General features: G+C 38.1%; 1 protein-coding gene across 1 annotated transcript in view; it reads left to right on the top strand.

Moving 5' to 3' along the window:
- The first annotated feature begins 774 nt into the window (after positions 1–774).
- Positions 775–21,142, top strand: part of KCND2 (potassium voltage-gated channel subfamily D member 2) — a 513,453-nt gene continuing 493,085 nt past the window's right edge. The window contains exon 1 of the mRNA XM_004602066.2: positions 775–2,030. Within this exon, the coding sequence (XP_004602123.1) occupies positions 916–2,030 (1,115 nt within the window). The 5' untranslated portion in view covers positions 775–915. The remainder of the gene's footprint in view (positions 2,031–21,142) is intronic.

Consider the following 21,142-nt stretch of genomic DNA (forward strand, 5'->3'; position numbering starts at 1 on the left):
GCGCTGTAACTGGCACCGCTGCACCTGAGCTGAACTTGCGAAGAGAGTGAAGGGACCGGCTGTTGCGGACGCCGTCGGCGGACGCCAGGGGTGCTTGTCGCCGCGATCGGTGGGGGAAGAGTGTGTGTGGGGGGGGGAGGGCCCGGTTGTCACACCGACCACCGTGCCCGCCGCCCACCACCTCCACCTCTGCAAATCCGGCCCCCGGGAGTCCAGGCGGCGACCCGACTCCCGAAAAGACGTGTGGTGGGGGCAGCGGCCACCTCTCGGAACGCTGCAACAACAGGTCGCCTATAGGAGACTCCTTTGGCGGGAAGGTCCCATTTGGACTGGCCAGGTTGGAAGACGCTGCGAGGAGAGGGCGGCGCGGGGGGCGGTGGAGGAAGGGGGTTCTCCACTCGGTCCAAAGCCGACCGCTGAGTGACTGCCTTTCGTCGTGGCTCCCCAACAGGACACCTACTTGTGACTCCACTATCTGTCAACGGTCTCAGGGGACAAATCCTGGACACCTGTTTGGAGAACTGCTGCATCCACAGACCCCTGTGTAGTGGTGTGTGTGTGCGTGTTTGTGTGTGTGTGTGAGTGAGTGTGTGTGAGTGAGGCCTGGGTGACCTGGGTCCCCAGCTACCTGACATTTATTGAGGTTCTGTTGGACGTAACTGGGAGGACCTTGTCTTTCTCCCTTCCTGGTTGTTACAAGAGCTTGTTTGAGGGCAACTTGCCCGGCTGCCTCCCGTGCCTGCACCCGGAGCTCAGCCTGGGAGGAAGAGCCGTCGCCGGATTCCCGCTGTGCCCAGGACGCCGCCGCCTGCACCACCACCACCACCACCACCACCCACCTCGTGCCCGGCAGGCGGATAACGCGCGTGCGGGGCTTTCCGGTCTGACCCCGGCCCGCCCTCCCGTCGAGGCAGCATGGCAGCCGGCGTCGCAGCATGGCTGCCCTTCGCCAGGGCCGCGGCCATCGGCTGGATGCCCGTGGCCTCGGGGCCCATGCCCGCGCCTCCGAGGCAGGAGAGGAAACGGACCCAGGACGCCCTGATCGTGCTGAACGTGAGCGGCACCCGCTTCCAGACGTGGCAGGACACCCTGGAGCGGTACCCGGACACGCTGCTGGGCAGCTCCGAGAGGGACTTCTTCTACCACCCGGAGACCCAGCAGTACTTCTTCGACCGCGACCCCGACATCTTCCGCCACATCCTCAACTTCTACCGCACCGGGAAGCTGCACTACCCGCGCCACGAGTGCATCTCGGCCTACGACGAGGAGCTGGCCTTCTTCGGCCTCATCCCCGAGATCATCGGCGACTGCTGCTACGAGGAGTACAAGGACCGGCGGCGGGAGAACGCCGAGCGGCTGCAGGACGACGCGGACACTGACAACACGGGCGAGAGCGCGCTGCCCACCATGACGGCGCGCCAGCGGGTGTGGCGGGCCTTCGAGAACCCGCACACCAGCACCATGGCCCTGGTGTTCTACTACGTGACGGGCTTCTTCATCGCCGTGTCGGTCATCGCCAACGTGGTGGAGACGGTGCCGTGCGGCTCGAGCCCGGGCCACATCAAGGAGCTGCCGTGCGGGGAGCGCTACGCCGTGGCCTTCTTCTGCCTGGACACGGCGTGCGTCATGATCTTCACCGTCGAGTACCTGCTCCGCCTGGCCGCCGCGCCCAGCCGCTACCGCTTCGTGCGCAGCGTCATGAGCATCATCGACGTGGTGGCCATCCTGCCTTACTACATCGGGCTGGTGATGACGGACAACGAGGACGTCAGCGGGGCCTTCGTCACGCTGCGCGTGTTCCGCGTCTTCCGGATCTTTAAGTTTTCCCGCCACTCGCAGGGCCTGCGCATCCTGGGCTACACGCTCAAGAGCTGCGCCTCGGAGCTGGGCTTCTTGCTCTTCTCGCTCACCATGGCCATCATCATCTTCGCCACCGTCATGTTCTACGCGGAGAAGGGCTCGTCGGCCAGCAAGTTCACCAGCATCCCGGCCGCCTTCTGGTATACCATCGTCACCATGACCACCCTAGGGTAGGTGCCCGCCAAGGGCTGGGGGGAGGGTGGGGATCAGGGGGTTGGGGTGGGAGAGGGATCGGGGGCGGGGGAGGTTGGGTTGGTTGGTGGTGGGGCCAGGAAGGTTCTTTAAGAATTCAGAGAAAATCATATTTCTCTCTCTCTCTCTCTCTCTCTCTCTCTCTCTCTCTCTCTCTCTCTCTCTCTCTCTCTCTCTCTCTCTCTCTCTCTCTCTTTCTTTCTAGATAGGTTTAGGAAAGCATGAGCGAAATGAGTTGGCAGAATTCTTTTGAGCTCTGTAACTCGGTGGGTTCTAGACATGTATGTCCCTTTTGGAGTTGTTGGCCAAGAGTGAAACGGGGATGTCTGGTTGTGATGAAGTCACAGATTTTAGTTTGCCGGATTGGAGGCATACATGTTTTGTTTTTTTTTTTTTAAAGGAAAAGAATGTGGATCCAAGGATATGTATACTATATGTTGAAATGCCTAGAAAGTGCATCAGGGTAGTCAAACAAAAAGTTTGCATGTTTCTTTGAAGTTCTATTCTTTTATAAAATATTGAGACGTTCATTTTTTATTCCCATGTAGGAGCCATCATTCTTCATTTACAACATTATAAGACAGATTATAGATAGCACCATTAAAGGATTTTGTAACATGTGTGCATATTCATATATATGCATCTTCATTTTGGCTAACAGGTTAGACCGTGTGTTTATTTATCAGGGCTGAAATTGTTCAACTCTACAGAATGCAATGTACTGGTATTTGCAACATACTTAAGACTTAGTTAGGTTCACAATTTAGACTAAAGAAACAAATAGCTGTCATTCATGCATATTTTTAATGAAGATATCAGGCAGATGGGCCTTTGAGTTTCATGGCCACCAGGATGTATTTGTCTTATAAAATTTGGTGCCCTAATATCCTTTTGGAATTCTTCCGTGAACTCTCTTATTTGTGGGTAATGGCGTTCTGTAATCAAGTGACAATCTGAGTCAATGTTTTAAAAAACAAAAATTTTAAACTAGAATCAAGGTTTTCCAGATAGTACAAAACGGAAAACTGAAATACTGTTGATCAAATTGTAGAAAAGTAGCAACATTTACACATTAGAGAATCTAGTAAAAGACTTAGAATCTTTTAATTTTATGAGTTCTTTGATAAGCCAACTACTGACGTTAGCAATCGTTTTTCAGCCTTATGCTGCTAAGTGCAATAAGGATTGGTAATAGTAAAGGGAAAAAGTTATTCCCAAGACTGCTTTTTAAGTTTTGTGTTCCTGGCTAATTTAATTGCCTTCTTTAAATGACAGTGTGGTTAAAATCAAGTAAATTTTATTAGACATATTGTGTTGAACAGAACTTCTTATGTTGTTATACGCCCAACTAATGGAATATTTTATGTGTAAATGATTTTTTGGCCAAGCTAATTATGAAATTATGGTAAAGTGCAATATACTGATAAAATTTTTAGTTAGTCTCACACTTTTCAAAAATGTACTCGTGCATTTTCAAAAATGAATTAGTAAATTCCTTATCTGCTAGTAAAAATCCTTATCTTAAATTTCATTCCTTTCCTATTTGTAATTTTGTGACAAATTTTGAAGCTCATGCAGAATGCCTTAGAATATAGGTGTTTATTCTAATCAGAGATGTATATATGTATACGTATATACATGTATATATGTATACATATATTCATGTATATGTATACATATATACATGTATATAGAGAGGTTATTTTATTTTTTGTCATTTGAAATCTTTATTCAGCACAATTGGAGATTAATAATTATCAGGATTTCAAATTAGAAGTGTACCTGAATTAAAATAATACTCTGTGTTGAGAAATCAGAAGATACATTAAAAGGATAATTTTTTTAAATTGGTGTCTATTACAATGTTTTTCATGAAGTATGAGTAGTGATTTTAATACTATAATGTTAGACTGAACAGTTATTGTTATAGTAAATACTGGAAAGATTTTACTTCTGCTGGATAGAAGTTTTAGTTTGCACATTAGATGTCAGTATTTTTTTACAAAAATTTCTGAATGACATTCAAGTCATTATTTTTACTTAAAAATTATATTTATTTTTAAAGGAAAAATGAAGAAATGTTAGCCAGTAATGACATTTTCAATGTTATGAATGAAATGCATATAAGCATTTTTGTAATAATTTAAGAAAATAAATCATAATGACTGAGTAGTATCTATGAAGTAGATTTACTTCTATATGGTCTCTAAATATGTTAGTTAGGAGAATTATGTATGCAACACTTTCTCAGAACTTGGAAGCAAGAGACCTAAGTATCAGTGAAGTTGAAAATTTTAATTTTCAAGAAATTAAGCTAATTAATGATCCTAATAGAATATTGCAGTAATGCTTTTTAGATGCAAAACTGTTGATGCTATCAAAATTTTGCCCTTTTATTGGAGAATATATTTGGACATTTAATAATGCTTATGCTTTATAATAGAACTAAGTATTTTAGGTACTTTCTATTTCTCATCAAAATCAATTTTTAACTTTTTTTCTGATTTTTTTTTAAAAATCTGCATTTTGTCTTTCACTGTTGTTTTTATTTTGACTCAACAGCTTTTTTGTCAGAACAAAATTTTCAGAAATTTGTTGCATTGGTTTTATATTTACACTGTAGTTTTAAACTTACAGAATAAAGTTTAATATAAAAGCTTTCTAGAAAATTTACAGTAGTTGGAGCTAATACCAAACTTAGTATAATAGATGGTTATGACAAATTGTCATAATAGATAACCAAGAATTCCTCATTACACTTTTTTGAGATCATTTTATGTGACTACCTTTTTTCCTAAAGAAACTAGTAATAATCATCAGTTAATAATATAAGTGAAAATGGAATTAAAATTATGATTATCAAACATTCTGTCATAAATATCTACATGAGAAGTAAATAAGTGCCCTATAACTCAGAACTGACAGGTTTATCTTCTACTTCCTAGGTGATTTTAAATGATGTTCACTTGACTTTTGGTCTGGAAAGTGAGTGGTTTGTCTTAGAAATATTGTTTATTCATTTAATCAATTTTATGTTTTCTGAAGTAGCAAATACATCATTAAACCCTAACTTAGCAGTCAGAGTTTGCCAATATATAATTTTTCAATTAAAGGAAAGATTTCACATGAATCTTTAAGGCTACCAATGTCTTATCAAAATATGAAACATCAGAATCACACATAAAATTAATGAAGAAAGGGTCAGGAACAGTTTAGAACAGTGGTTAGGTTGAGCGTGTATGTATTTCTTCCATAGGCTCTTTCTGAGATTATTCCTTGACCTGTGCGGCATACTGGTTTTCCCTACCCCACCCCCCTTTCCTAATGTAAACTCTAATAACTGCCTTAAACTTTTTTGGGAGAAAAAGAACCTGGAATTCTTTATCTATTATATAGTGATATTTGAAAGTTGACATCTAGTTGTTATTTTTTCATTTAGTTGGTATACTTAAATGTTGCCAAATTTTGAAAAAAAAATGAAGTGTTTATCAGTAATCTAAGGTGATTTTTTTTTAAGAATTGGGGAAATTTTAACTTCTGTTTTCCGTTATACATCAAGGTTCATGATGTGAGTTCGAAGTGGTTCCAGGTGGTGCATTAAATAATATGAAGAACAAATGTATTTGGCAATCCCTGTAGCCTTGGTTCTGAAGACATAGCATATATATTATGTGTAAAGCATCAAAACAGAGCATTTATAGTCGTTAAAGACAAATCTTAGGACCATAGTGATAGTACAGGGGTCAGACTCTTGCCTTCTGTGTGACTTGATCCAGGTTCAAGCACCAGCACGACACATAGTCTCTAGGACAGTTTCAGAGGTCACTTCTAAGCATGCAGCCAAAAATAACTCTGACACTGCTGGATGTGTTCCCATACTTCCCCTTCCCAAAATGAATAAATGAAGACATATTATTCATGACAGAGACTTACGAACTTAAGTATCTTTCCTGTCAACCTTAACTTTAACAGAAAGTTGTTTTCATTAAAGTTTGTTATATGAAAGAAAGTTTCTACATGGCATTTTTGTAAAGTTCATGCTTGGAATGGAACATTATTTGAACTTCATTCATCCATTCTGATTTCTGAACAAATTTAAGGAATAAAAGTTAAAATTTATTCTCAATATGCATTAATTAGAATCAACCATGGTATCTATCTCGGAAGATAGTCTCTATAAGACTCAAAGTAGTTTATCATTTTGTAGTTTTAGTACATTTGGTAAATTTTTATTTCAGGATGCCAAAAACAAAAAAGATTTTCCCTTCAATTATCTAACAATATACTGAAACTTCCCATCTTCAGAATGCTATAAAGGAATTTCATTATATTATTATTAATATTAATTAATATATTAATACAATATACCCTATGTTTATCATGCGTTATATTTTATACACATTAGACTATGTTATACATTATGTGGCCAGGGTGATAGTACATCACATAGGACACTTGTCTTGCACACAGCAGACTTGGATTTGGTCCCTGGTACTGCATATGGTCCCCCGAGCCTGCCAGGAGTGATTCCTGAGCCCAGAGCCAGGAGTCAGCCCTGAGCACTCATGGGTATGACCAAATACCAAAAACAAATTACACATTAACATATAAGTATGTTATATTTTATAATAAAATATATATAAAGTATGTAAAGCATATGATTAAGAATATTAAACCTGTAAATATCCTCTTGTTACTATTCTGATTATGTAGTTTTAGAAATTGTTGGAAGTATACTTGACAAAATAACTTATGTAGAGACCTTTGATCCTTTGATTTACCTATCACCGAATGCATGTAAATATTTCCCCTTGTGCCAGAAATGTACGTAAATATTGCTAAGGGACTCATCAAGTGCATCTTTATAAGGGTGAGAAATGCAAACTTTTATCTTTCTGATGTAGAGTTGGACTAGAAATAACACATTTTGGGGGCCAAATTAACAGCATTAAAAAAGCAAGTTGGTTCTTACTTGGTGGTGCTCAGTACTTACTTTTGGTTCTGTGCTAAGGGATCACTCCTGCTGAGGATTGGGGGAGGGGTGGGACATATAGGATGTTGGGAATTGAACCTGGCTTGCCCATGTGCAAAACAAGTGCCCTGCCCAATGAACTATCTCTTCTATTATCCCTGCAACAACTTTTTCCCATGAAGTTCTTAGAACATATATATTGATGGAAGTTGATAATGAAATTTCAATGAAACATAGACAAGTGTAATTTTTATTCTGCATTTCATCAAACTGAATCATAAATATTTTCAACTCATTTTATTCTTCATTAGAATTAGAGATATTTGACTTCGCATAGAGATTTCTTAATACATACTTTTATCCAGAAAGTTACTTACTCTCCCCACCCCCATACAAGTATTTACATGACTGCCAAGCAAAAACTTGATTGGATGAGATAAAATGTGTTCTTGTAACATAATTCTCTAGAGAAGAGGTCGTTTTCGTTTTTTAGTGGGCCTGAGATTATTTTCTTTTTTTAGGACTTTCCTTAAGAGTAAAAATTGACTTGGTTTTATTTTCTTTAAGTTACTGCTTTTAATCTGATACCATATATTTTGCAGTTTTGAAAAATTGCCTGCATATTATACTTATCTTTGAAACTGAGTTAATGAGTTTCAGTGAATTCTGAATTTCTGTTGGCAAGGATTTTTGCAATTATTTTCTTTGTGGGTTACACATAGTCATACACCTAGATAACAGTATTACTTTTTGAAATTAATTTATTTTTAATCTGCTTTTGGAAGACCTTAAAACGTTATCTAGGAATATGTGAGAATTATCTGGATGTTCTGCTGATGCTACAGAGATAGAAAGCATTTGCTCTTATTCTGTTAATGTAGTGCATTTCTTTCATAGTTTTACTCTTTGGGACTCACTCTTTCCACAATCCTCAGTATTATTTGTGGGCAAACAACTGGATGGTACTTCACCTGGCCTTGGTGGAAAAGAAAGAATATTTGTCATTTTGTCTGATGTACTTATCATATTGTCAAAAAAAAATCACATTGCCATATATTTCATTAAAATTGTTCACATTAACTTCTCTTTTACTGAAAGAACAGAAATAGTAAAAAAAATCATTGGAAATTAAGAATGATTATTCTTTTAGAGTTATAATAATCATTTCACTCTATTCCCAAATCTCTGTCTATCTTTTACTATATTCTTAGCACAACAGTAAGATTTGATGGTGTGGTCTATGGTCTCGTGCTGAAACGAAACTCAGAAGTAAAACAACCTCTCTACATTTGGGGGCGAATTTGTGCTACTTCTTGCTTTAGCATATTTTATTGGAACCTTTTAGCTGTTTCATTTTCTCCTTTGAGAACCCGTCTTTACACTGAGCACTATGAAAATTCCTCAACCTCTCATGCCTATGTTGGTTAGAGTTGGAATTCAGTTGACAATAGTGCCGTTTCATATAATATATAGTCTTACGTCTCATATTAATTAGGTTGAATGATTTTGAGATTTGAACCTCTAAATGTGGGGGAATCTCTTAGTTCAGTGCCCAAATATGGAGCAATTTCTGTTAAGATACGACTGATCCTGGGGTGAGATGATCCCTACATACTATTAAGAGCTCCTTATCAATGAAACTATAGATACCACCTCATTATTAATGATACTTTCCTTGTATTTTCCAAATATTTTATTTTGTGTGATATTAAAAACACTGGCATTATTTTATGAACATGTTTTCATCTAAAGCTCCTATGACCCATTGTTTTACTTTTGTTTTTGACAACATAGGGCTGAGACTTCATTACTCCTTGATCTATAACTAATTCTTCCGCAAAGGTTAGAATTAATGACTGTCAATGGCTATTTCCTTAATCAGTTTGCTTTCTGGTGAAGGCTGGATAAATTACAGATGCCTCTGGGAAGCATATGGAGAGATCTTATAATGTGAGTCAGCATGGAAATCTATTGCCTTCTGATGCTAGCTCCATTCTCTCTCAAAACATAAGAAGCCTAAGAAGCTCATAGTTCAGAAAGATTGATAACATAGAGTCAGTAGAGAATTGTTTTTCCTACTGCCCTGTAAATAAAAGGTGCTACTTTTTTTTTTTCTTTGGTTATACTCAGATCCACTGATTTATTCAGAAAATGGAATTGGTTTTGTTTTTGTTTGGGGGCCACACCCTGCTGCATTCTTTTACTCCAGGCTCTGCTCTCCTGGTGGTGTTCTGGGGGCTGGGGATGGAACCTAGCTTGGCTGTGTAGAGGGCGAGTACCTAACCCATAGCACTACCTCTCTGGTCCCTGAAAGAGAATTTTTAAAAAATACTGAACTATCTCTGTAGATGAAATACAAGTTATATGTAGGCTCTGACGGGAAGAAGCTCCCATTCTGAACAATTAAAAGGCAAGTTTACAAAATATAAATATTCATGTTGGTACATATCCTGGCATGATGCAGTTCATTTTGCATTGTGGATTTTGACAAGTCTGTTATGTAAAGAAAATTTGAAACGCAAAAAGCGTGGGGAGAATAGGGAGTTATCAGAAGTTAATAATGAGAAAAATAACATTGGAAGAGTAGGATGACAGTTGAAATAATGTCAAATTGAATGGGAAGGCTTTGTTCTAAAAGTAAAAGTTCTTGTCTCTTCTGCTCTTTATGTGGGCCTGATTCTTCCATCTTCCTTAATTTTTTCACCTCTTAGAATATCGGTAATACTGGAATGATTTCGGAAACCTAAAGTTCTAACAGTAGCGTATACTTTCAGGAAATAGAGATGTGACTCAGAGAACTCAATTTAGTTTAACAGACTATTGTTAATCAACTTTCTACACATTGTAAACAGAACTGCCAACTTTCTGACCTTAAGAATTGAGTGTCCAGTAGGAGAGGCAAAAATAAACACAAATATAGCTTGCACAGTGCTAACTAGTGGAGAGTAGCACTGTAGCACTGTCATCCCACTGTTTATCGATTTGCTCGAGCGGGCACCAGTAATGTCTGCATTGTGAGACTTGTTGTTGCCGTTTTTGGCATATAGAATACACCATGGATAGCTTGCCAGGCTCTGCCGTGCAGGCGGAATACTCTCAGTAGCTTGCTAGGCTCTCCTAGAGGGATGGAGGAATCGTATCCGGGTCGGCTGTGAGCAAGGCAAACTCCCTACCCGCTGTGCTGTCGCTCCAGTTCAACTAGAAGAGAGTGCTGTAAGGAAAATAATTTATGATAAGAAGTACACTGTTTTGTGTAGTGGGATACAAAGTTTTCCCAAGAGGAATACTTGAGCTGACTAAAAAGTGAATCCTGTAAGTTTTAATGAATAACTTTCATGCCAGAGGGGGAAAAAAAAAGTATTAAGATTCTCAAAGTGGGAAGAAGCTTAATGTATTTCTCCTAAGATCACTGTAACTGAAAAAGGCAGGAGTAAGCTTTCTAGTAACTGTCGCATGACAGAAACTAAAATAGGTAGGGCTTCCTAGCTGATAGAAAAGACTTCTGGTGGGCTGGAGCTTGTACAGAAGGTCGAGTGCCTGCACTGCACCACATATGTTCTCTGGAGCCCTGCCAGGAGTGATCACAGTGCACAGAGACAGGAGTAAGCCCTGAGCACCACCAGGTGTGGCCCCCAAACAAAGTCAAAGTCAAAAACAGAACAAAGCAAAATTCTAGTGTTGTGGTGTCATTTGAGGTACAGTGGGGAGATATGAGAGAGTTGTGATAACACAGAAATAAGATTTGACTTTCGGATCTGGAGCAATAGCACAGCGGGTATGGCATTTGCCTTGCAGGGAATCGACCCAGGTTTAATTCCCAGCATCCCATATGGTCCCTCCCAGCACCTCCAGGAGTAATTCCTGAGTGCAGAGCCAGGAGTGATCCCTGAGCATCATCCTGTGTGACCACCCCCCCCAAAAAAGAAAAAAGATTTGACTTCCATGTAAATTGAGCACAAACTCTGAAACAGTGAAAAGTAATGGAATGTTCAGTTTAATGTCAATTACTTCACAAAGGTATGTTTCTATCCTCTGTTTTTTTGTGAGACGGTTGGTTTCTGGGAGGCAGCTAGATCAGATGGGTTCCTGCTCTGTAGAGGAGGCATTTTTGCCCTGATGCTCTTGCAAAGGCAGCTGTCCTGATCTGTGTGGCCTGGCTGGGATCTTATTGTCACTGTTATCTTAGAATCTAGGACTCAGGAAAGACTCCAGAGAAGTCAGGATTAGATTTTATTTTAGAGTCAGAGGAGAGTCAGGTTCTTGACTCCCTCATAACAAAGAATTCAAAGACCAACTCAAGTCCATTGCAAGAAAAATACCATCTTTTAGTGAAGTATATACCTGAGGGGTAAGTACAGATTTCCTATGGAATTGTTAGACTGCCTCTGAATATGCAGGGCTTTTGTTGGCTTTTGTTTTATTTTTTTTTTAATTATTGATCTGTCCTTTGTTCTGTGCTCCAGGACCCAAGTGGAGCTTGCTTAGGGGACCATGTGCTGGACAGGGTGGGACGAAACTGGAGTCTGCCACCTAAAAGGAAGGCACCCTTGTACTGTGTCTCAGTCCCAATGTATATTGTTTTTATGGGTAAGTTAGGGCTTGAAATACGGTCTAGTGCAGTATTTCTAGACTTGGGTAGACATGGGCTTGTCGAGATTAGAAAGGGGGCATACGAGTTAAAATGCAGTTCTCTTTTAATGAAGGAGCCAGGTGACATCTGGGTCAGAGTTCCCTTTTCACATGCTCTGATAACTGATTGGAGCTAGTTTTCCTGAATCTTACTAGAAACTGGTAACAAGAGTTCAAGAATGTTGGTTCTGGGTGTTTTTGTGCTCTCTTGGGTGTTTCTACTTTTCAGTAATTTTCTACACTCTTTTTTGTTCTCAGATTCGTTATGCTTACCTTTACTTTAAAATTGATATTAAATCATGAACAAGATTTCCCATAAATTATAGTATTTTATAAAATGTATGATTAAATTATTACCAGCTGAAAGAACTAAAACTAGTTTGAATGAAAAAAAAATGTATCCACAATTTAACTGAAAAGACAAAACTGGTTCTCAGTGCATATAGGGCGATCTTGGAATTGACTGAAGATAATTATTTGTTTTAAACATACATTTGCAGATTTGCAGATTTACAGTTGTCAGTTCTAAAGTTAGTGTTCAAGAATATCACATATGCTTTGGATTCTATTTAAAGAATTTTCATTCTTTCCCCCCCCCCCCCACTTTGCAGTAGGAGACCCATATATATCCTCTTCAGGTGTTTTGTTATTTTTGTGAGTCTAAAAGAAAAAAAAATGGTTTGCATGTTTTAAAATCTGTGAAAATTGCCAGAGGATATGTATTTTTAAACCTAAATTAAACTGGGACCACACATTTAGCAGATGTATAATGAAAACTTAGAGAGGTAATCTTTAGTAAAAACCAGCATGCTAGAGAGTAAAACAGAGTCATGAATGGATACTTGGAGAGATTTTGGTCTTGGAAGAAGAAAAATTCTATTAGCAGCATAAAAATACAACAAAAATAGAAAAGTATGCTTCCCAAACTAATATTTCAAAAGTACCGAATCTAAGGGAACTTTGTGATATCTCACTGCAACATGCTTTTGGCTCGAAAATATTTGACTTCCACCTAATGCTGCAACCTATATTGAAGAGACTTGGTTCCCGCTGAAAAGGATTTATGAATGCCATTTAGAAGGTTAAAAGTCTGATGTTTCCTGTCCTTTCCATGCAAGAAAGTTGATGACACTTGTACTCTCCTAATTACTATCTTCTGTTTATTTTTAATGGGGAATAGATTTCCTTTAATCTTGCTACAAAAAATTAATCTTTCTAAGCCTAAATTGTTAAATGTGTTTTGGAAAAAGAAAATTCCTATGAATATTGTTTTATTTTATTTTATTTTTTGGCTTTTTGGGTCACACTTGGCGATGCACAGGGGTTACTCATGGCTCTACATTCAGGAATTACTCCTGGCAGTGCTCAGGGGACCATATGGGATGCTGGGAATCGAACCCGGGTCGGCCGCATGCAAGGCAAACGCACTACCTGCTGTGCTATCACTCCAGCCCCTGAGTAATGTTTCAGATAACGTGTTGGATCTTATTAAAATATTTCCAGTGTTTACCAAATATGTTTATTTTTTAGAATGAAGTAGTCTTCTGAAATTAGATCTATTCAGCAATACATTTAAATACTTTATTGGAGGGTCTGGAGCTATGGTACAGCAGGTAGGGCATTTGCCTTGCATGCGGCCGACCCACATTCTATCCCAGCACCTCATATAGTCCCCAGAGCACCACAAGGAGTAATTTCTGAGTGCAGAGCCAGAAATCTGTTCATCACCTGGTGTGATCCTTAAAGGAAAAAAAAACTTCATTAAAAAAAATCTTATATTATCAATTCACTCTTATGTGTGATTTTTCAGCTCCAGTCTACAGTTACTAAGGCTACAGAATTTTGATTTTGCAGGGTTCTTTAGAAATCAACTTGTAGAATCTTCTTTATAGTTTAAGAAACTAATCACAGTGCTAAAAATGGACTAAAATAAGTTAGACTTCTGGGAATCTTTTGAACTTCAATGCTCTTTAGAACACCATATGCTTAGAAGTCCTTTTTCTTCATATTTTTTCTTTGCTCTATACTCATTAGTATCACTAAATGAAATATTCTATTCAAAAGCATAAAACCAAACATATATTTATAATATACATGCATACCTAAAGCAAAAGTAGCTGATAAAGGTTTTTCAGATAGTACAGAGAGTGAGCCTCATGCCTTTCTTATGCCTCATCATCATCATCATCCCCTTGATCGTTGATCGTTGATTTTCTCAACTGGTTTCAGTAATGTCTCCATTCTTCCTAGCCCTGAGATTTCTTTCAGGGTCAGGGGAATGAGACCCATTATTGTTACTGGTTTTTGCATATGAATACGCCACAGGGAGCTTGCCAGGCTCTCCCATGCAGGCAGAAAACTCTCATTAGCTTACCAGGTTCTCCGAGAGGGAGAACTAGGCTGTAAGATGTCTCCTTCCAGGAATTTGGTTTTATAGTCTCTGGATGTTGGTCATTGATGGGATAACAAGGCGCCAGGGGCAGTTTCTGGGTGGGACCACCTAGCTTCTGGAAAATAGGGGATTTGGCAGAAGAGGCCCAGTCCTGATCTGAGCAGGCTTGAAGATCTCAGCCCCGGGTCCTACACACCTGGGTTCTTCTGCCAGTTTCTTAAAAGTGTGAGGCTCTTCCGAGTGTGTGGAGAGTGGCCTTGAGCATGACTGTGGCTGGGTTCCAGAGGTCTTTGGCTGCCAGGGTTCTGCTTGGGGTTGGGAGGGAAACTCAACCCACCCCTCTGAGGGGCCCCGGTGAAGACAGCCAGGCAGGGGGCATCCTGCTCCTACGCCTTACTCGGGTTTAATCTCCTGCATCAGTATGGTCCCCCCAGCACCACCAGGTTTAATTCTTCGGTGCAGATTCAGGAATACTCCCATAGAATCTCTGGGTGTGACACCAAAACCAAAACAACAACAATTAAAACTAACAAGAAACACAACAAACCTTTGAAGGGTTGGGGCTGGAGAGATAGTCTACCAGTTGTCACTTGCCTTGCATGCAGTTGACATGGGTATTCAATCTCTGAGCCCACCTAAGATTGGTCCCTGAGTGCAGAACTGGGAGTAAGCCCTGAGCACATCTGGATTTCGAAACCAAACTAAAACAAGTAAACAAAAAGCTCAAGAGTTTACATATGAATGTATAATATATACATTATCTATTATGTATTCACAAGCAAAATATGTTTACAAAGTATGTAAATAAAAACTTGAAAAGTCTACATGTATTATATATTTGAGCTTTTTGTTTTATAAATATTTTGTTTGTATGCAATAATGTATAATATATGTGGACTTTTTGAAGTTTTTGTACATATTAATGTTTAATTATGTATAATACATACAATGCATGATAATATATGTAATATATAACATGTAATACTAATAAGAGTTTGATAGGAGACTGTGCACTCCTAACAGACAAATAATTCATGAAAATGTTTCATTTCCTATTTCTTTTTGTCATTATCTGTAGTCTGTTAAATTGTGTCAAAACTAAAGAGAATTATTAAAGTTTCCACTGTGGGCCTGGGGGTGTTATTCAGTGATAAAGCACATATGTTTCAGGGCACATATGTTCTCTGCCTGTTCTGCCTGCCTGCCCTTCTCTTTAGTTTCTTGGTTTCTGAAAGTTTCTATTATGCATTTTATACAATTATCTAAAATTATGGTTTTGTTGATTTTACTGCTAACAGTACTGAAAACATGCTGAGAAATCAGGGTTAGATCTCCAATTTAATTTGACTTATGTAACATCAGAGACATTCATTATTTGTACCCAAATAATCATGCTTTGTTTCATCATTAAATTAGAATGCGCATTAAAAACAAATGAATATTTGAAAATATTCTTCAATTAAGCTTTATGGTATGGAGCATATTTTAAGGTGGTGTCACTAATCATGTTCAAATATTTGTTTCCTTTGAAAATCATAAAATGTCATTTTAGTTCCTAGAATTAACAATGGTAAACAACCCTCTTTTAATTACCTCAAAGATTTTGAAACTTAATATACTTGTAATAAATATTTAGTAGTAAGTAGATACTTCTGGTACATGTCTCCAGAATGAACCTGAGTTGGTCAATTAAAAGTGACAGGTTTATGTTTCAGTAGAATATATTAAGATTTTTTAGTTTTTTGATAGTAAGAGCTTAAAAAGTTAAGGTAAGATGCAGTCCATTATATTCCTGGTATACAATATTTAAGTAATTACCTTTTTTAGTGGTATGGTTCTATCAATATCTGTGTATGACCATCTTTATAATTTTATTTCCTCTTATGCTTATCAAATTTAATGATTTAATATGCAATGGTGACCCTACCCCTAAACTCAAGCTGATCTGTTTTCTTTTTTTATTTAATTTTTTTAAATTAGGTTTTGGGGCCACACCTGGTGATGCTCAGGGGTTACTCTTGGCTCTGTTCTCAGAAATTAATTAATCCTGGCAAGCTCAGGGACCATATGGGGTGCTGGGGATCAAGGCAAGTTACTCTATCTGCTGTGTGAAATCTCCAGCCCCTCTCCAGCTTTTTATATTGTTTTATAAGGACCTTCTCTTTCTGTTGAATCCACTCTCTTTCTCTGTTGGATAGGTCATCATGCTGTATTCTGTATGTGTCGTTCTATAAAACTCTTTCTACTTTGGAGATTATTTTTTAACTTTCTAAAAAGATACCCTGCTTTGTGCAGTTTTGAGCTTTGCATATAGTATCACCAAGTTTATCCATATTGTTGCTATGCATTATATTCCTTTTGGGGCTGCCATAAGATATATTCTATTATGTGAATTTACCGCTGCATTTTCATGATGATGTTCACTTTCAGTCTACGTCTTACTGGAGTGATGATATGTTAAATTGTTGATGTGTACATGTTTCTCTTGTGTAATTCAGAGTGAAATTGGTGGATTATACTATTAATGTTCAATTTGGGAAATAAAACCAAAATTTCCCAAAGTGTTCTGTCAGTTGGTATTCACCCCCCCTGGAGAATACAGATAAATACAAAAATAAATAATTAAAATATTATTCCTATGCGACAGTTGAGCACAATGAAAGAAAAAGTGCAGATACTTTGCAGTAGGCGATTATGAAGACAGAATGTTTCTTTGGGGGCTGGAAAGTGAGCACGGCAGATCGGGCACTTGCCTTGAATGCTGCTGTCCCAGATTTGATCTCCTACACTTCATGTTGTTCCGCAAGTCCCAACAGGTGTGACCTCTGAGTACAGAGCCAGGAATAATCCCTGACACGGCCTGGTGTGGCCTAAACCCCCACCCTGCAATAAAAGTTGTCACTGGTACTGTTTTTATATTGATTTTTTAGAATAGAAATTAATATGGAAATTATATCTCAAATTTTTCTCAATTTAATGATCTGTACATGGATTATTTTTTATTCAACCAGAAAAGATTGCTTTGATAAATATTTTATACTTCTATAATAAGACATATCTTTTGATTCCAATTTTGTTTGAGTTCAAGCCAATCATATTAATGCTAATTATATAAAAAATTAAATCCGAATTTATATCACAAGGTTTGGTTTATTTATTCTTGTGAAATTTAGAATACAGATTAAAGTTGGCACTGAATTGGTGTTCTGATAATTGTGGTATTTTTCTGGAGCTCGTTTTGGGGAGGCAGAGGCAGGAGTGTACCCTACCAGGGATTATTTCTGGCTCCTGGAGGCAAATTTCTGGCTTTTGGCAGTGCTTGTTGAACCCCATGTGATGCCATCGTTTGAACTAAGCTTGGCTATGTAGAGACAACTACCTTAACCTCTCTACTATATCTCTGGCACCTAGATTGTTATATATAAATTTTTTGCAAAGATTTACTATAATTAAATTCATGTTCTTTCCATAGTTATTGTCTAATTTAGCAGAACATCACTGTAGTTAAAAAAAGATAATAATTTCAGGGCATCTCATAAGCGTTCAGATAGTGCATGCAGGATATGAATAAATGTCAAGGGAAAATTACCTTTATTTTAGGAAATTCTTAACTGTTGAAATTAAATAGATATCATCTTTAATAATTCAATGATAACCTAGTATTATTATTTTTGAAATAATATTGCTGTTATAAAGAACATTTTTAATATCACAGTATATGCATGGTATTTGTTTTGTAAAATGTATATTTGTGCTTTTGACTTTGAAAGTATATGAATATGATTCAAAATGTCAGAAGATAAGTAAATATAATTTTGAAGATTTACAAACTTTCTTTATGGAAATATGTTACTTTTGTTATTCAGAATTGGCATGATCATAGATTGGTGATAAGTAAAGTACCTATTGATTTGTGAAGATATTTAATATCTTCATAAAAAGATATAAAAAGACAATATTTTAGTAATCACCAAAACAAAGATAAGATTTTTTTCTTAAAACAGGTGGAGATATTATCCAGTCAAATACCAAATTTTGGAAATCTGTTCTGAAGTGTATTGTTTTACATCAAACCATGAATTAATTAAGAGTTTATTTCATAGACTAGTCACGTTTGTTTTATCATTCAATTTGAATTTTTCCTATATTATTAAATTTCCCCCTGTCTGGATCTATACAGATTGTTTCAAATAAGTGTGAATGCATAATCTATACTCAGGTAGCACTACACTGTAGCACTGTCATCTCGTTGTTCATCAATTTGCTTGAGTAAGCTACTGAGAGTATCCCGCCCACAAGGCAGAGCCTGGAAAGCTACCTGTGGCGTATTCAATATGCCAAAAACAGTAACAACAAGTCTCACAATGGAGACATTAATGGTGCCGGCTCCAGCAAATCGATGCTCAGGTATACCTATAGGAAACCCAAGCACATATACATTAGTTTAAAACTGCATGACTATGTTAAAAAGGTATGTGTATATGCACATATATGTTATTACATTGATATGCACATACTGTATAAGGTCTGTATATATGTACATATATTTTTATACACATACTCTATAAGGTCTGTAAACATACATATATTGATATACAAATATAGTCTATTTTTTCTGGGGACCACACTAAGTGAACTATTAATGGTTTTATTTGTTTGCTTAGGGTGGCTAACCTTTTCCTACTCAGAACTTATCCCTGACTCTGTGCTCAGGGATCATTCCCGGCATGCATTGGGGAACCATATATAGAGTTGGAGATCAAACCAGGGTAGGCTGTGTGCAAGGCAAACATGTGACCTGTTGCCCTTCTCTCCAGCCTATTATGGTTTCAATTTTAAGAAACCTTGGTGTGTGAGATGTGGAAATAACTATTTTATATTTTATTTTACAACCTTTTATATTTTCAAAAATCCTACAGTATCTTATAGGACTTGAATAACTGGTCACTGGTTGCTGGTGAGCTTTTTAATTAGATTTTCATGGTCATTAGCCTGGCCCAATGACACGTTTCTTTCCTTTTATAAGAAATTATGAAATAAACCTTGTCCATAAGGTCTGTGGTCAAAGAATACTGTCTTTAAAAAGTTGTTTGAAGATTGTATGACTAGGAATTAAATTTGCTTCCTGCCGTAGAAGATGATGTCTGATTAGCTCGTTCAGGATTTCTGGTCATTAACTTGACTCAAAAAGAAAAAAGCTAAGTCAGAAGTAAGAAGTTATGATGGTATCATAAAAGACCTGGTAAAAATAATTTTAATGCAAACTTTGGTGTTTCTTAGTGTAATTAAGATAGGAAATCTGGGGCTGCAGAGATTCCAGAGACTTAGGTGCTTGCCTTATATATTACAGCCCTTGTTTCAATCCCTGGAACTGTGTATGGTCCCTTTGCAACACAAAGCCAGCCGTGGTCCCAAAACCACAGCAGCAAAAAGAGTTTTTAAATAAGATGATACAATCTTATGAGTTAGATGATGCAGTTTGACCCCAAATGAGATAAATATTAAAGAAACTTTTTCACCCTATTTATTTTTATTTTTATTTATTTATTTTTTTTTGCTTTTTGGGTCACACCTGGCAATGCACAGGGGTTGTTACTCCTGGCTTTGCACTCAGGAATTACCCCTGGTGTTGCTCAGGGGACCATATGGGATACTGGGAATCGAACCTGGGTTGGCCGCATGCAAGGCAAACGCCCTACCCGGTGTGCTATCACTCCAGCCCCTTGCACCCTATTTAATGTCTCTTACTCAACAGAAAATATATGTGAAAAGAGTATATTGAGTGGAAGAGAAGTCTCAGGACACAGAGGGATCAAGGAATTATCAACATTTATTGGGCTTTCCGTGTGATAGGTTTCATCCCTATTGATATAGCAATGCTATTTTCTCATACCCTGTATCAACTCTCTATTTGATTTCATTGACATTGGCAAGAGAAATGAAAATAAACTAATACTAATTGCTCATTTAATAGAAGAGATACAATAAAACTAAGAACATTCCACTATGAAAATGATTTTGTTTCAGTTTAGGAAAATTGAATAGTTACATTGCTTTTAATTTTCAGGGAAAGCATTTAAAACTAAAAGTTAAAAATTACAAAAAAAAATCAGGTAAATGTTCTAATGTAAAGTAAGAAGCTGCAAGTCATAACAATATAATATATTCTGAAGAGCAAGTATGAATGTGACATATGACATTCTTCATATATCAGAAAATATGAGAGACATTCTGTAAAATTTCATGCCACCGGTTAGACTATGTGATTCCATCAAAGTTTAAAACACTAAATAAACAAAACTTAACTTTCTTCAGAAGAATTAGCAGGTTAGCCGAGAGCCACAGCTCTCCTACCTCCTCAAGTTAGGTGAGGATTAAATATTTGTCAAGTACGGTTGGTATCGCTAGGGATCAAAGTTCTCATTAGTTTCGGAATCTGCAACTATCACTTGTATCACTTGTATCATTTGTCTTCCTGTTGATCTTCAATTTGCTGGAGCGGGTGTCAGTAACGTCTCCATTTGACTCTGTCGCATGCTAGTGTAGCCCAATGATATCTACTAGCTCCAGGAACAGGAAGAGCCTCAAACCATTCATTCAGGGTTTTGACGAAGAATCTGACCATCTCATTAGCAAATATTTTAAAATAATGTATTTTAGACTTTTAATCTAAGGCATATCTTAATCGGGTCTGTAATTCTGATTCACCTTTATTTAGTTGATTAAGGGATATCTAATTTATGGTAGAGCTACATGTTTAATTAAGTTTTCAATTGAAGTTGATTGATTTAAACATTATGTAGGTGTTAGGCATACGGGTTTAAGTATCAATAGGGTAACATGGTAGCACTGTCATCCCTTTCTTTGTTCATGCATTTGCTCCAGCCGGCACCAGTAACATCTCCATTGTGAGACTTGTTGTTACTGTTTTTGGCATAGCAATACTCCACGGGTAGCTTGCCAGGCTCTGCCATGAGGGTGGAATACTCTTGGTAGCTTGCCGGGCTCTCCTAGAGGGATGGAGGAATCGAACCTGGGTCAGCCGTGTACAAGACAAACACCCTACCCGCTGTGCTATCGCTTCAGTCCATCAATAT

The sequence above is a fragment of the Sorex araneus genome, chromosome 1 (genome assembly GCF_027595985.1).
Source record: "Sorex araneus isolate mSorAra2 chromosome 1, mSorAra2.pri, whole genome shotgun sequence".
Classification (NCBI taxonomy): domain Eukaryota; kingdom Metazoa; phylum Chordata; class Mammalia; order Eulipotyphla; family Soricidae; genus Sorex; species Sorex araneus.